Consider the following 17,162-nt stretch of genomic DNA (forward strand, 5'->3'; position numbering starts at 1 on the left):
TTATTTGGCTCCAGGATCTCCTCCAGCTGTGTTTTGACAGAGGGGTGTCACAGCTCCACATGGTGCAGAGGATTTCACTGTCCGGGTGTGAGCTCTTACTGCGAGCAGTCCAGCCTGCTCGCAGGATTTTTGAGAAAAGCCAGGATTTTGTCCTCAAGCTGTGTCTCTCTCTCCAGGCCAGTGAGCCCAGCCTGCTGCCTGGCTCTGTCCTGCAGCGTGTGGGCCAGCAGGGTACGTCCAGGGCTTCGTGCTTCACCTGCGCAGTGACCCCCCTGTGAGCCGCACAGACCTGCAGAGCGCTGCAGAGCATCACGAGCCCATCTCTCCCCCGAGAGACGCTAGAGGAGCAGGTGGACAGGGCAGTGTCATGTGGGTGTGATTGTGATCTCCATCCACCAAGCGCAACAGCGAGCCCCTGATCTCTGTGTGCAGCAGCTCTCCTTCCTTCCACAGGGACTGACAACACCCCGCGTGTCTGATAATTACTAGAAACTCATTAGTCCGACCATCTCATCTCATGTTACTCTAAGAGGTTGTGAAACCTGTTTCACACTCCCACCACTGTTTGTGTAAAGTAGTACTCCTGTGCTGTGATGGAAACCCACTTTCTTGTCAACACCTCTGAGAAGTTAATCAGTCTGGATACAGTAAGAAAAGCCAGGATTTTGTCCTGAGAAAATTTGGATTTTTGAGAAAAGCCAGGATTTTGTCCTCAAGTCTTTTAAAACAAAGGTATCCAAAGACACAAGCAAGCTCCCACTTTTAGGAAGAAAACCACAAGCAAATGGGATCCTTAATACAAACACCAAACTGCAGGATTACTCACTTTGTCCTTTGTCCAAGACAAGCCACCACCAAAAATAAGACTTTCAAATCGTTCTCAAACAAAAGACCCCTAACTCCAGATGCAGGTGCTCAGATGCAGTATATCTTCCTAATACAGTAAAGGTCATGCGGTGCATTGCGTTATGCAGTTCGCTGGTTGAAGATGATGAATAAGTGGTGCATTAGATGTTAGTGAAATGATTGCTTCATTGAATCTGTATCTCTACTGTGCATGCTTAAATCCACTTCATATGGAATATTAATATGGAATTGTACAGATGCAGCCATTCAAAATGCGCGGGCGATACCGCAGTCTACCGCGAGTTACCGTAAATTCTCCTATAGTACCGCAAATAAAATAATAGTATCCGGAATTTCCGCAAGGTGGAGCTAATAAAGCTCAACCTCTCATGTTTGAGCTGTGGCCATCAAAGTCTTTAACGAAGATATTACTAATAGTATTAATAATAAATGACCTTGGACAAGCTGTAAACTCAAAGTATTGCCCTGGTCCACATTCTTTTTTTCATTGACCGTCTTTGTAAAAGTAACACCACAGCATTTCGCAATCACGCATTTGTTTCCAATCATGCAAAGTACAGTGATTCACCATGCCTTTCACATGCTCATAAAAGAGATTGATTTAGGAACATAAACATATTACCGTATGCAAACTGTACTGTATACAGTATGTATATGTATATTTAATGTCTTAACTGTGCCCGTTTAAGTATTGAATATTTATATGGAATTTTACCACTGAAGGGAAATCTTAGTACCTGAGCATAAAAAGAATAGGAGCATACTGCAACGCGTGTGAAGGCCATAAACGATATTAATTTTGGAACTTAAACATACAGTATATGGCTGGTCTCGGTACTTTAAAGAAAACATACCCACCAGTATTCCATTTCTCCCTAAACATTTTAAGCATCGAAGTCTTTAACTAACGTGATACCGGAGTCAACAAGCATACTTTTAGAATTTGATTAAAAGGGAATATAATCTGGAATCGCGTATCTAAAGAAATTAATAACGATATAATTATATTCATGTACCGCAACACAAGAATAGTACACGCTGTACGATGTCTGTCGATACTGTTTCTGTAGGGCTTTTTCAGCAGTCTGCATGTGACCGCGCCTTGCTGGTGGTGCTGTGGGTTAGGTTCCTGACTCCTATATCACCTGTTGGGTGTTCAAATCCAGCTGAAGCTGTGACTTCTTTTAACAAACATTTCTTTGAAAAAATAAAACTTTTCCCTGGGTCAGAGATTAAATAAAACTTCACTCGCACCAAACAAATTTATATTTCTAAATATCACAACATGATCGAATTTAAGTCATTTTAATAACAATGAATAGTCACCCATGCATTACAATATAAACATTTATATTGATTTAAATCACGTTTTGATTGAAATTGCAAACGCGTGTTTAAATATATGTGTTTTTTGATTCACAATCAGACAAATGCAACATAAATTGATATCTTTGTCTTCTAAGTATCTTAATAAACTTTCAGCATAGCTTTCTCCCCATTTAGATTTATTTTTCTTGGGATCTTGGGATCAAATGTGGAAAGATTAGATTGTAATCGTTTTTATTTTTTAAATACATTTTAGAAAAGTGTAATCTATACTAAAAAGCTGTACACCACCTGCTATAAAGATACATATTGTAATACTTCTGGGTTCGGATAGGACAGACACAAGAACTCAGACTTGCGGAGTTAAAGCAAGTTAAAGCCTTGATTTTATATATCACCTTTAAAAGTGGCATCTCAAAGCAAAGTAAATACCCAACACTGATTGTTCCCACCTGTAATGCTAATAAAGCACTTTGAATTGAATTGAGAGAGAGAGAGAGAACAGCCTGGACAGACAGGCATTGCATATCTAAGGAAATAGCAGTATAACCTTGTTCATGCACAAACAGTGGCATGTTACATTATTAATTTGGTGTCTCCTCTTGCCAGAAAGCTCTAAATTGCATTTTGAGTGCGGTTTTTGACTTTTTTTAAATTGCAACCCATAAATAAAGCTGATACTGCTTAGACTTTTAATTATTTTAAACTGTATTACAGCAGCACAATGCACAATGCAACGTAAATTGCAAAAATGCACTTGGAATCTGTCCAAGCCCTACTTTGTCAGGCATTTTCTTTTACTGCAACGGACATAAAAACTCCCTTGCTTTTAACAGAGCGTTTCATAATTTCTAACTACGAAAATTATTTAAACTGCGACACTTATCATTCAACCAGAGCTCGAAATATCACAAGGATCCTCTAGAGCACAGCAAAGACTGTATTAAAAGTATACTAAAAGTATACTAGTGGCAAACTAGTATACTTTAGATCTTTTTTCTGAACCGGGGAAAATCTGATCATGTTTCTCTATAACAATAATAAAAAAACATTATTTTACATATCACCTTTATGTGATATCACCTTAAGGACAGCACATACAAGGGTTAATTGCACAATGGACCATGCAAAGAAATTTAAAATAGTCTTCTTTAGGTGTGAGGGCAGGAGTGGATCGCAGAAGGCATAATCAGCAAATTAGGAAAAAAAAGAACAGGACAGGTGAGACGTTTATTCAGAGAGCGAGTGATCAGAAAAAGGAACGGCTGTTACACCCAGGTTTTACGCTCTCTCTCTGCAGAATGAATAAAAGCATTTTATTAAAAAATTTTATTAAACGCGTTTGCGTTTGTCTGGGTATTTACTTTGTAATCTGTGGTTTACATCTACTGTATTGTTTTGAGATGCCACTTTTAAAGGTGATATGTAAAATAACGTTTTTTATTATTGTTATAGAGAAACATGATCAGATTTTCCCAGGTTCAGAAAAAAGACGATTAAAATCTGTAATCTTTCCACTTGTATGTCATCGGAAAATACAAGAAGTTTCTACCTTGTGTATGGATGGTATCAAAAAGTAATCTAAGTGGTGAGAAGGCTGTGCTTAATGATAATTAAGGGACTTAAAAGTAAAAGGAGATGCTTCATATTGCTTGACTTATTTTAAAAACTAAGTTATAAATGCAGACGCTCTCTCTTAATATCTAATATCTTTTAGATTTTTATAGAGAAAAAGAGGCTGTACAGTATGCATTACAATATAAATATTTACTGTCAACCTTTAAATCAACAATTGATTTAAAGACAATCTGTCAAAGCGCAATGAAACCTATTACTCGATTCTTATGGACTCCCAGTCCCGCCAGGGATGAAAAAATAACATGGAATCGTGTATCTAAAGAAATAACAGTATACAGTAACTATGTTCATGCACAAACAATAGCATGTTACATTATTAATTTGGGGGTCTCCTCTTGCCAGAAAGCGCTAAATTGCATTTTGCCTCAACACTCTATACTCAACAACGATAATTCACAAACAGCCAGAACATGTAACTCCACATTCCCAAACAGACCACATTTCCATAGCCCTGCCCCTTATGCAAAACCAACACCCCTCCCCTGTTCTCTCTCTCCCCTGGCGTTTGTAATCGTTTTTATTTTTAAATAAATTTTAGCAAAGTCATGTATTTTAAAAATCTTAAGATTTCTATATTTATGTCTTTATTTAGTGGTTTCATTAGTGACAAAGGCTAAACTTTCTTGGAAAAATGTCTTTTATGTAAACCATGTTTGCTATTAATTCATTTAGGGCTAGAATATGTTCATTGTCTTCCAATGAAAGAAGGGTTCCTTTCGCCGTAGTCGGGTTGACATTAGAAGCTTGCCACGCCCGGACTGTTACACCAACGCATTACCATGTTAAAGCGATTTCATTGAGGAGCCTAGCCTTTCTTAACTAGTAAGTACTGTACTTCCTTGGTTTTGGAGGGGGGAGGTCTCTTTTGCTGGAAATCTCGCCCTCTTCTACTTTGAAAATTAAACCGGTTTAATTCGTCACAGCCAGCACTCCCACTGGCCGCCCACGTTTTATGCTCTCCGTTAATGTCTAAGCCGGAACACATCATTATATCTCATTTTGTATTTCTATTTTAAAAAATCGTTTGCCCAGCCTAACAGTATTGTTGTTATTGTTTTTAACCTGTAAAACGCTTTGAGGAGCCAGCTTTAAAGGCGCTATATACAATCAAGTTCATTATTATTACTATTGTTAATTTGCTGGACAGAGAGGTGAACATTATTACGCAGAAGACAAAGATAGCGATTTACGTTGCATTGTGCATTGTGCTGCTGTAATACAGTTTAAAATAATTAAAAGTCTAAACAGTATCAGCTTTATTTATGGGTTTTAAATAAAGGCGATTTAAACGTGATTTAAATCAATATACATGTTTATATTGTAATGCCTAGGTGACTATTCATTGTTATTAAAATGACTTAAATTCGATCATGTTGTGATATTTAGAAATATAAATTTGTTTGGTGCGAGTGAGGTTTTATTGCATACGGTAATATGTTTATGTTCCTAAATCAATCTCTTTTATGAGCATGTGAAAGGCATGGTGAATCGATTCTCAAAAATTACTGTACTTTGCATGATTGGAAACAAATGCGTGATTGCGAAATGCTGTGGTGTTACTTTTACAAAGACGGTCAATGAAAAAAAGAATGTTGACCAGGGCAATACTTTGAGTTTACAGCTTGTCCAAGGTCATTTATTATTAATACTATTAGTAATGTCTTCGTTAAAGACTGATGGCCACAGCTCAAACATGAGAGGTTGAGCTTTATTAGCTCCACCTTGCGGAAATTCCGGTTACTATTATTTTACTTGCGGTATTATAGGAGAATTTACGGTAACTAGCGGTATTTACGGTAACTCGTGGTAGACCGCGTAAAGCGCACCGGAAAATAATGCGGTATCGCCCGCGCATTTTGAATGGCTGCATCTGTACATGAATGAACATAAGTGAGAAAAGTTTGAGCGGGGAGTTGCGTCAGCATGTGTAGGCTGCAGGAAGATGAAGTTTTATTCAGAAGAAAAAGAGGCTGAGGAAGCTTCTTCAGGTGTGAATGAGCAAACGTGTGAATACCGACAGTGAGGAGTGTAAAACACAGTTCTGCTGACCAACAGACTCCTTAGTGCCATGACAGTTCAGCCAGAAGTGGCATTAACCACACAAAGAAAGATTAGTGGTATCATGAAACCCAATTCAAAATGTGTTTTTATCTCCCTCGAACTCTGGGAAGATTTAGTTGTTTTAAAGAGAAGCTATTCTCGATCACACATTTTCACAAATCCCTTTCCCGAAAAACAACAACGATGGCAATGCCAAAAAAATCTTCTTCGCAAATAACTGGCTACATTGAAATAAACAAACCTAGAAGAAAAAAAATCCCAGCTCTCCAACATAACCTCTCCTCCCAAAATCAATAAAACAATGTAACACTGCCTGACAACCAACAAGCATCTAAAATATTCTTATTTTATTATTAGCAGACCACAGTTCCACCCTCCTTCTCTCCAGGAGTCCAGCAGCAGGCTTCAAACTCGCAGAGCTCCCTTGCTGACGGAGTGCTGACTGGTTACACATCAGTGCCCTAACACACCACGCCAGTCCCACACAGTCCCGCAAAGGAAAAACACCCACAACCCAGACAAGCCCGCTTAGTCCAATTAACAACCACCCCCACCCTTGTAACAAACTGTTCGTTAAAACGAAGCAGGCAGTTTCACAAGAGACAACTCGCTATAACTCTCTGGCCTACGGAAAAATGCCCCCAAAGCTAAGCAGGTGATTGGCTACAACATTCTCCTTCTAATTTCCATGGAGGAACCCCTGACTGCGGTACAGCTAGCTCAAAGTTCCATATTCATGTCAAGAGCTGTTTCACGAAACCTCCTAGTGATAGAAAACTACTACATCGTGCATGAAATGATTTGTGAGTGTTTTCACACCTTCACTTACTGTAGTCATTTTGACACCTTTTCTTCCCACACGGGAGTATTCTGTTGTCAATACCTTTGCAAGGGAAACACATAAAGCCTTCAAACCAGACACAACTTTCACATCAGTTAGCAGTCAGCTAATCATCTTTTTATAAACCTTAGCTTTTTGATTGTTGTGCAATTGCACGCCAACTGGAATACTGTGGGACCGCTGTGTGCATACGTTCACAATGTGAGAAATACTGCTCAGTATGTGTTCATGCACCTAAATAGCACAAAGAGAAACTTAATCTAGTCTCCAATTATCCAGCCTGTAAGGATGGGAATTAAACTTTGTTTCATTTCTGAAACTTTTTCTTTATGTGCTTTATTCATTCAGGTAACTATGTACACATTACTGCTGACAGCAGGAAACATCCTCTTCTGTTCTCAACAGCTTATTAAAAACAGCGTTCATGATGTTCAAAACAAATGTTGTACGCAGAAGACTGACCTTTCATAGCTTTGCTTTGATTTGTGAAACTTTTCTTTCTGTATGATTTTTTTTTAATGTGGCACCATTAGACAGGAAATACACTGGGATAGGAGGGGCTCTTCACGAGTCAAAAGCTTCTGCACAACCACACCCAGAGGCCTCAACTGAGTGTTTTACACAGTAGGCAGGCCTCTTGACCTTTCATGGTCTTGTTTTGACTTGTGAAACTTTTCTTTAGTTTTTAAAGATTCTTAGAATATGGCATCATTTGATAGGCAATACACTGGGATGGGGGGTGACCTTAATGAGTTAATAGCTTTTTCACAACTACGCCCAAGAGTCTCACACTGACTGTTTCACACAGTAGAACTCTGGCAGCTGAAACTGTAGCTTCAGTTTATCCATCTCACTAACACAGGATGTCCTGAAATGATGTCATCGGGGTTCAGTGAACATGCCTTCACTGTGATATGACAGTAGAATTAAGGTTGACCCAGAAGATAATGAAAGAGACACAGACCATGTCCAGAGGCCTGGATGTATACAGGGATTACAGGTTGACCCCTTTGCTGCCCATCTTTACCCAGAACAGGGTATGGGAATTCTAGGTGCCCATCTAAGGAGGAAGGAAAAACTGAGCCTTTACTTGGATGCAACAGGAGGGGTAGTCACAAAAATGTAATGGCAGAAAATATAAATTCAGTACTACAGGAGGCGGAAAGAACAAGCCTCCATTACTGGTGTCTGAAATTTTGACAAATGATCACACCATGTCTTGTTTAAAAAATTGTCTCACGAAACATGGTTATTACAACTCTAAATGTACCACCAAGAGTGACCACAGCTGGGCCCTGATTCACAGTGCTCATACGTAGATCGCGCTATGCAAGTCTGCCAGGGAGAACTAAAGAACACAGAGCTACAGATGTTCACTGCTCTGCACCTTTGCTCTACAGGTTGTTAAGCCCATCTCTAAAGCAACTGGGAATAAACCAACAGACACAGGATTGCAAGATTGTTGCAAAAGTTTCCGTTGTCATCCTGCAAAACAGCACATCTTTGAATGTAGCCACAAATGTTTTCAAACACATGTATTGTCTTCTCAACCAGGAGGTTTACCAGTGAGGTCAAAGCCACTATCAGATCAGCCTCCTTAATGCTTACATTTCTCACACACAGATACCAGAGCTTACAGAAATAGAGGCTGAAGTCAAAGTTACAGACGAGGAAGTGCACACAACTGTGAGAACCATACTTGGCTGCTCTCATTTTGTTTAAAGCTGCATGTAAGGACTTATACACATCAGGTCAGAGAGAGGAAGACTGTGAAACAAGTGACGATGTGAGCCCCTATTTCACTGATGACATAATTCATTTCCTGTTGGCATTATTATCTCTGTGTGGTGATGTGGGAAGATGTGCTTCAGACTGCAAAGAAAGCACATCAAAGGCGAAGGATCACGTCACAACTTAGAGCCACGTACTGCCATGTTGAGACCTGGTTTGGAATTGTCAAGCACTCAATCCTTCAGCACAGGAGGAAACTGAGGCCCTCAGAGTTTGTTATGAAAATGAGAAATTCTCTCAAAGGCCGGTACAGACTTCAGAATGCACTCCCCAACAAGGTTTTCACAGCACCCCTGAGCACCACGAAGAAAAGTCTATTAGCTTTCAGAAAATGAAATGAAACACTGGAAAACCACAAATTACTGAATGCCACTTATTAACTATTGCCAGATAAACAAAGCCAAAGACCTTATCACTGGGCCTAAAAAGAGCTCATCGTGACGTGTCACAGTTCCCTTTTAATATAGCTGATCACACTGTTAACATCACAGTAACAAAGCAAGATATTGTAATTCAGTGAACTTTTTCCCCCTGACCTTCATGTTGATTTGCAGTGGAAGTGGGTGGCTAGAGTTTCTTTTCTCCATCTCAGAAACATGGATAAATTAATTATTAAGTTAATTAATTATTATAATTAAGCTAATTAAGAATCTCCACTCCATATTAAGACAGCTCAAACAGTACGTGCTTTTATCACACTGTAGCTTGACTAGTGTGATGCCATATTATTAGGTTGACCCTTCAATGCTGCCAGTAGGGTTCTAACCAGAACACAGAAACTCAAAGTCCTGACATGAGTTCACTGGCTTCCCATACGATAACATGTACATCTCAAGGCTTTTTTACTCCCATACAGAGGTAGTTTAGCCCCCTAGGATGATGTCTATCTCAAAAACCATCAATTTAACAGAAATGTGCAGGTAAAATGTGAGTATTTTCACAACTTTTATTTGAATAATATCTAAGACCTAATTGAATTTTCAGAATCCACAACTTACAGTACGCGACTTACAAATTCAAATAATTACTCAAAACTTATTTTAATCTGACTTCTTTTTTTGTTTGTATGTGCTTATTCGCTATTAAATGTTAAATGTTGTAAAGCCATTATTTATAATGTATATTTAATCAAATATAATTAAAATCTAAAATAAAATTGTTTGTTTTCAAATTATTATTTATACACATTTACTAATAATTATTTATGCTGTGTGTACTTAAACATTCTATATCTTGTCTTACCACAAAAATATCTATATACAAAATTATATATCTGTATATTATTTGTAGCTGTCTGTAATCTTTATATTTGAAGAAATCGTGTTACTAGCACAGTTTGTATACAATTTTATTAGCACAGGAAAGCACTATTGGATTGATAGACATTTAATAATGTACCAATTTGTCTGACAATCTCACACAGCCGCAGTGCTTTAAGGATTCACTGCACCACCTGGCCGTTATACAGAGTAGTGCAGCCCTGCATCAGATTATTCGGAAACATGAACACGTTGCTGGTGCTGCTCGTCATGCCTAATTAGCACCACCTACTGGAACTCTCACTCTCCCTCCTTCCAGCTGGAGCCTAGATGCAGACAGAAACCCCTTTTCTCCAACTGGTCTTATAAATCTCTTAATTGACCCAGAGGAGTAGTTAACTCCATGGACATCTTTACTCCTATCCATCAGTTCAGATCCCACTTCCTCAAAGTAGCAAAGACTCCTTCAGACAAGTTCTGCCTCATACCACAGGTTTTCCCAGTTAACAGGCAGGCTTCTTGGCACATGACCACATCACAGGAGCTAACAAAATACATCTCACTCTCTCCCAGGCAGGTAATCAGGAGCTGAACTTCTCTGTGAGGCTCCTCTCAGGGAGAGAAGTGCTGCCATCCTGCAGCCTGTGGAGAAGGGGAGAGGGGCTCCAGACTGATGTTCTTATTTCACTTCAATATTCATATGATAACAGAAATGTCCCACGTGTTCTTGAACACTGAGCTGTGATTGAGCCACTTGATCACAGCACACCCAGCAGTAGCAGCCCAGTTACCCACAATCCTCTCCTTTCAGTATTACAGCAGGAAGTGGAAGTGAAAATAGTCCATTACTGTGATAAAGAGGGTTCAGAAGTCAAGTAGGCATTTTGTGAGTGTCCCTGTCCTGCTCACTGTACTGTCTCTGGAAAAGAGCTCAGACCACAGCTCTGAGTGTCACTGTCCTGCTCACTGTACTGTCTCTGGAAAAGAGCTCAGACCACAGCTCTGAGTGTCACTGTCCTGCTCACTGTACTGTCTCTGGAAAAGAGCTCAGACCACAGCTCTGAGTGTCCCTGTCCTGCTCACTGCACTGTCTCTGGAAAAGAGCTCAGACCACAGCTCTGAGTGTCCCTGTTCTTCTCACTGTACTGTCTCTAAGTACAGTCTGTGAGTCCTGCTCACTGCTGCCGTGTGACAGTGGGTGAACTGGACTATGGACTGTGTGAGCAGACCTTGTTAGCACAGGGTCAGGAGCTGTCAGAATTGTGTCACACAAGGTACATAGTAAAATTAAAGGTATTGATGGTACAGATTGATTTTGCTCAAGCACCTGAAAATTAAACACAGCAATCATATAACTAAAATGATTAACATAAATAAATAAAACACCAATGACAGAAACAAAAAAATAAACAGGATTCAAGCTCTGCCTGTTCCCACCTGCTTTCCTGACCCTGTTCACTGCTCAGACACAGACTCAGCTCAGTGGGAGTGTTGCTCTACAGGCTGGGTGAGTCTGTGCTGAAAGAACAGGTCTGTTCAGGTAAAGTGAAAGAAGGAAGAGAACTGTGTCCCTGTAGCAGTGAACAGAAGTTACTGTGAATAAGATGGAGGATTAAACAGGAGAAAAGACTTCACCTTACAGCACATAATAATAATTACAAACCAGGTCTGAGACAACACAGTCACTGATCTAAGATCTATATGATCTATGCTGATCTATATGCTGAAGAAAATTCAGTTTTGGAGTCTTTAGTCTGAAACTACTGTATGCTGGAGTGACAATGAGATCAGGTAAGACACATCAGTGTGTGAGTGAACAGTCAGGTCAGGACTGAAGCTGCTGTGTGCTGGAGTCACAGTGAGATCAGTCAGGTCCAGCAGTGTGTGAGTGAACAGTCAGGTCAGGACTGAAGCTGCTGTGTGCTGGAGTGACAGTGAGATCAGTCAGGTACAGCAGTGTGTGAGTGAACAGTCAGGTCAGGACTGAAGCAGAGACACTCCTCACTGTTGTACTACAGCTGGATCATTTACAATAAGTATCTGTTTCAGTATTCAAAGTGTTGCAATTGCAATTTAAAGGAAAGGGCTACCAGTTAGAATATGTCTTTATCTAAGATATTAAATCTGAGCAGAGTGTTAATTTTAGAGATGAATATTGTCCTATCAGAGTTGATTTTTAAATGTAAACCAAGATCAGGTGTTTTTTCTTTAATTATTTGAAATGCTAACTTTGAAATATCTGACTTTTTTCTCTTTCCTACTGTAGATTATATCTGACTGAAGTTTTTATTTATGTAATTGATTAGGCCCATATTTCTGAATATGAAGTGTGACTAAACATTAATTATCATTAAAAGATTCATTCTTAGAAGTCAGAGAAAATTCCTGAATCCTGACTAATCTGAATTCTGAATTCTGAGATGAATTCTGATTAATCAGATTGTTTCTTTATATCAGAGATATAGAGATACAGAGAGACAGAGAGTCTTTCATTATTCCAGGTCTGCTGTCTGACTAATCTCAGTGTTTCTGTATTGCAGGTATGAAGTCTGACAGTTCAGAGTGGCTCTCTGTGACTCTGTTGCTTCTCCTCCAGTCCTCTGCTTCAGTATCAGGTACAGTGAAGACAGACTCTCTCATTTCATTAGCCATGTTTTTATATGACTGTAACAGAGGCTGTTTTCTGTGCCCTGGTCAAGCAGACAATATGAAGGCAGGTCTTTATTCATCTTTTAATGGTTTAAATCACCCAGGATGAGACAGGGGAGTCTGGAGCTGTTTTTTGAGAACGCCTTTTCTCACTCCTTAGACAATTTCACTAACCATGTCTCAGTGAGGCTCCTGTGTGCCCAGTGGAATTCCTCATGGGCATGGAGCTGGTCAAGGGTGTTCCTTAGGGATCAGACATGTCTTCCCCTTTAACCCCTTCAGTCTCTGCCACACTCATCCCCTTCTTCCTCGTTTCCTTCTTGTTTCCTTCATTAAACCACTGTGTTCATGATAATGTCCAGGATTGTCTGCAAGTTTAGCTCCAGTTGTTCATGTGATCGTTGAGCCACAATACTCTCCCATGTGCCTCAAATATCCACACTGTCCCCTTCAAGCTCTCAGCTCACACAGATGACAGTCCACAGGTAATAATAATTGCTTACACTTATATAACACTTTTCTGTACACTCCACTCAAAGCGCTTTACAGGTAATGGGGATCCCCTCCACCCCCACCAGTGTGCAGCCCCACCTGGATGATGCGACGACAGCCATAGTGCAGCAGTACGCTCCCCACACACAGCAGCTCTCAGTGGGGAGGAGAACAGAGTGATGAAGCCAGTTCTGAGATGGGGATTATTAAGAGGCCATGATTGGTAACGGCCAATGGAAAATTTGGCCAGGACAACAGGGTGACACCCCGACTCAAAAACGCCATTTTTAATGACCACAGAGAGTCAGAATCTCAGTTTTGCGTCTCATCCGAAAGACAGCAGTGTCCCCGTCACTATACTGGGGCATTAGAACCCACACAGCTCCATTCTACACTTGACAGCTTAGGCCTGTGGTACCAAGATCATTTCCTTCACTTGAATGTTACTAAAACAAAAGAAATGGTTCATCAATACAGGAACACGGACAGCCCTAATGCCATAATCATCAATAGCAGTACAAGAACACTTACAGCCCTAAAGCCATAATCATCAATAGCAGTACAAAAACACTTACAGCCCTAAAGCCATCATCATCAATAGCAGTACAAGAACACTCACAGCTCTAAAGTCATAATCATCAATAGCAGCAAAAGAACACTCACAGACCTAAAGCCATAATCATCAATAGCAGTACAAGAACACTCACAGCTCTAAAGCCATAATTATCAATAACAGTACATAAACCCTCACTGCAAACAATTTATAGATGTTTTATAGATTCGGTCCTTACATTCAGTATCCTGGTTTGGGTCTCTTAGTATCTCCAACCAGAGCAGGTTGTGTCTCTCAGTGGTGTCTCTCAGTGGTAGAATAGTGAGCTCTAGACAGCGTACTCTTAAAGACCTGTGTTATTGTATAACACACAGCATCTTGTAGGATTGTTTTATTGTAGTTTTTGTATTTGTAAGTGTGCATTTCTGGTCACTGTATGAAAAGACAATGATATTTCCTGGGTTCTATCATCCCCTCTGTATATCCTTTTCCAACCTGGATCAGGACATGTCTCTGCGGGTCTGTCCAGCTTCACACCTGCGTCCATTAGTCCGCTGAAGTCTTAGGGTTTCCCTCTGTCTCCTTCTTCACTATGAAAAAGGAGATGCTTGGATTCAGGGACATATCTCCTCACCTCCTTCCTCTTTTTCACCAGCGTCCTTATAATATATTCACCTGTTTAATAAGCCTGTTGGGTAATGTCAATATTTATATACAGTATTGTATAACACTCTAGACTGTTGACTTTTAATATTGTGTGATTTGTTTTTATGATACCTGTATGTTTTTAATGTGCCCCAGCAACACAAATGAAGTTCCTTCTAACCCTCCTCTCAAATGAAGAAGAGCTGCACAGACACAAAGCCCCTTTACTGTGAAGATAATTAGTCAGGCAATTCTCAGGTCAGGGAAGAACCTCCTGCCCCAGGGACAGGACAGAGGAGCCTTCCAGAAAAACACTTCAGAAGCACCAGGGCCATGGGGAAAGGCCCGGCTTTAAAAACTCAGCTAACAGAAAGACATTTTGAATTCCATATGTATGTAAAAATGATACAGTGAGAAACTCCTTAGATGACCCAGCTGTGAGGTATCATGACATGCTACTTACATTCTTTTTAGAAAATACAATTGCTTGCTAAAGTTCCCTCTTAAAGGCTCAAATGGCAGCTCTTGTGGTGTATTAAGATACTACAGACAGATGTCATTTTACACCTCCCTTCCTCCAGACTGGCTGAGAAAGCAAACAGTAGGTGTTGTCTAGGCAGTCACATGACTTGAAAAAGGGATAATAGGTCTGCTTGAAAATACAGACAGTACAACAGGAGGGTTTCCAATCAATCCAAGTGGGTTAAACTAAAACATCACTAAATCCTCACCAGTGACATTCCTGGGGTCAATGTGGGGCTGATCCTGAGACAGTGCTGGACCAGCTCACACTGTGAGCAGCTGTGTAGAGGGGGAGGCTCATGCAGACTGTGTGCTCTTTCTCTTTCAGAGGTGTTACAGGTTGTTGGTCCAGCTGCTCCTGTAGTTGTGTCCCCTGGTGAAGATGCTGCCCTGCCCTGTTACCTCTCACCCAGAGTCAGTGCAGAGGACCTGGAGATCAGGTGGTTTAGAGGAGATTATACAGCCCCTGTGTGTTTGTACCAGAACCACCAGTATAACTCTGACACACAGGACCCAGCCTACAAGGGAAGGGTAGAGCTTTTCTCCAATGAGCTCTCCAGAGGCAACGTGTCTTTAACACTGAGAAACATCACCCGCTCTGATCACGGAAGGTACAGATGCATGGTGCTGTCTGATCTCTGGGATGATGACGCTATTATTGACTTGTCTGTTAGAAGTGAGTGTTTAAAATTTAACTAATCATTACCCACGATATTATAGTTTTGCTGTATAATAGCAGTTCTATAATACATTAGTATAATAATGAGTCTGAGCCCCAGCAGTGACAAATCACATGACAAACATCTCAGACCTTAGATGTTTGAAAGTGAGACTTTCTAAAAGTGGAAGTTTTAAGCGAAAAATCAAAACTTTCTCTTGAATTGTGTTCACTCAGAAACTCTGAACAGAACACTTAACTGTCTTGTTTTCCTGAAAAGAATAAGCTCATCTTTACTTGTTGAGCCACTTTATAACACAAATTAGATTATTATACTGTATTCCAGTTTCCAGAAGTTTGAAAGACTATGTGACAATGTTTTAAATCTTGTCAGCTGTGTCGGTGTCTCTCCACTCCCCTGGAGGAGATCAGGCCCAGCTGCTGTGCAAATCAGAGGGCTGGTTCCCTCAACCTGCAGTGATCTGGACAGACAGGGATGGAAACGAGGTGACATCACAGCCCCCCACAGTGGACACGGACAGTCAGGGGTTCCTCAGTGTCAGCAGCTACATCCCAGTCAAACAGGAGTCCAACATCTTCTCCTGCCTGGTGAGAAGCACACAGCCTGAGGCAGACTGGGAATCTCAGCTCTACATACCCAGTGAGTACAGAGTTGAGTTCGCATTCAGATAGTAGACTTAATAGTGGACACTTTTATATATGAAAATGTTTTTGTATATGTCTAGTACAATCTTCTCAGCCATATAATTGAAGCAGATATCTTGAAATGTTTGAACAAACATATGCTTCAATCAATTAGCTGATTGAAATTGAGCAATTTAGAATGAATTATATTATAATAAAACCATCTTATGTCATGGTGCTGTTGTCGTTAAGCCTAAATGATGGGATTTATTGTTATAAAAACATTAAGAAGAACATATCAATTTCAGGTGGGTAGCTGCATCAGCATAAGTATGCTGCAAAGGAACAAGTATTATTTTGGATCAGATACAATTTCAATATTCTCTGTTATTTTTTTTCTGGTAACACCTACTGATGATTATCTTTCTCATATAATTCTTTTCATATAATTGTTGACATAGAATCTAAAAGATCAGACTTCAACTGTCAGTCTATTCAGAGAGATCCCCTCTCTCCAGTATACAGATTTGTCTTGTGTATACCAGCAATATAGAAAGAAAACAATATATAGGTTTGAAATTAGTTTATGCAAAAGCAAATCTCTACAGAAAAGAAAATAAACTCCTGAATTCTCCTTCACATTTCATTGACAGTCGTGATGTATTTCCTGCCACATTTTCTTAACCATTTTACCAATGTTATTCTCTCATATTCTATCTTTAAACAAGTTAAGTGTTACTTTCCCTTTATTATCACGTGTCAGTAAGAGTGTTCTAAAATATCCATGAGACAGGTGTACTGGTACAGTCAAATGCAGATAACATGTATACAGTGGTGCTCAGGCATAGTCTATCAGCTTGAAGATGTTTTCAAACACACAGGACCCCACAAACTAGATTCCAACAAGACAGGCTTTCTACTGAACTGAACTGTCTTCATTACAGAAGACCCATCAAGTCTAGTAGGAGACCTCTCAGTCTCCTACTACTGAATGCTCTTCAGTCATTTGAAGAGCACTGTGACTATTTAAATTATCCAGGTGTCATTACTGGATCTTTGCCTCTCAACAGCAGAGCTCTGTGCTTCAGTCTGGCTCCATTGTGACATCATCACATCAACTGGAGTGATTCAGCATCTGGGCTCAACCAGTCTCCCTGACTGAGACACTTCAACTGGCTCCAGTCCTATGGCTCCCTGTCTAAAGAGATGTTCCTG

At 40.1% G+C, this 17,162-nt stretch overlaps 2 protein-coding genes across 9 annotated transcripts in view; one reads left to right on the top strand and one right to left on the bottom strand.

Moving 5' to 3' along the window:
* Positions 1–17,162, top strand: part of LOC148834015 (butyrophilin subfamily 1 member A1-like) — a 318,969-nt gene that overhangs the window by 110,806 nt on the left and 191,001 nt on the right. For 3 of the 8 annotated variants that reach the window (XM_088916233.1, XM_088916242.1, XM_088916241.1), the window contains exons 1-4: positions 11,271–11,574; positions 12,324–12,398; positions 14,973–15,320; positions 15,697–15,963. The exons of 4 other annotated variants lie outside the window; for them this stretch is intronic. In XM_088916233.1, coding sequence (XP_088772359.1) covers positions 11,565–11,574; positions 12,324–12,398; positions 14,973–15,320; positions 15,697–15,963 — 700 coding nt within the window. In that variant the 5' untranslated portion in view covers positions 11,271–11,564. Of the gene's footprint in view, positions 1–10,359; positions 10,654–11,270; positions 11,575–12,323; positions 12,399–14,972; positions 15,321–15,696; positions 15,964–17,162 lie in introns of those variants that run through there. One more of the 8 variants, XM_088916238.1, reaches the window with a different exon arrangement.
* Positions 1–17,162, bottom strand: part of LOC148834017 (fructose-bisphosphate aldolase C-like) — a 62,704-nt gene that overhangs the window by 24,230 nt on the left and 21,312 nt on the right. The window lies entirely within an intron of this gene.

Source organism: Atractosteus spatula, chromosome 5, assembly GCF_055471065.1.
Source record: "Atractosteus spatula isolate fAtrSpa1 chromosome 5, fAtrSpa1.hap1, whole genome shotgun sequence".
Classification (NCBI taxonomy): domain Eukaryota; kingdom Metazoa; phylum Chordata; class Actinopteri; order Semionotiformes; family Lepisosteidae; genus Atractosteus; species Atractosteus spatula.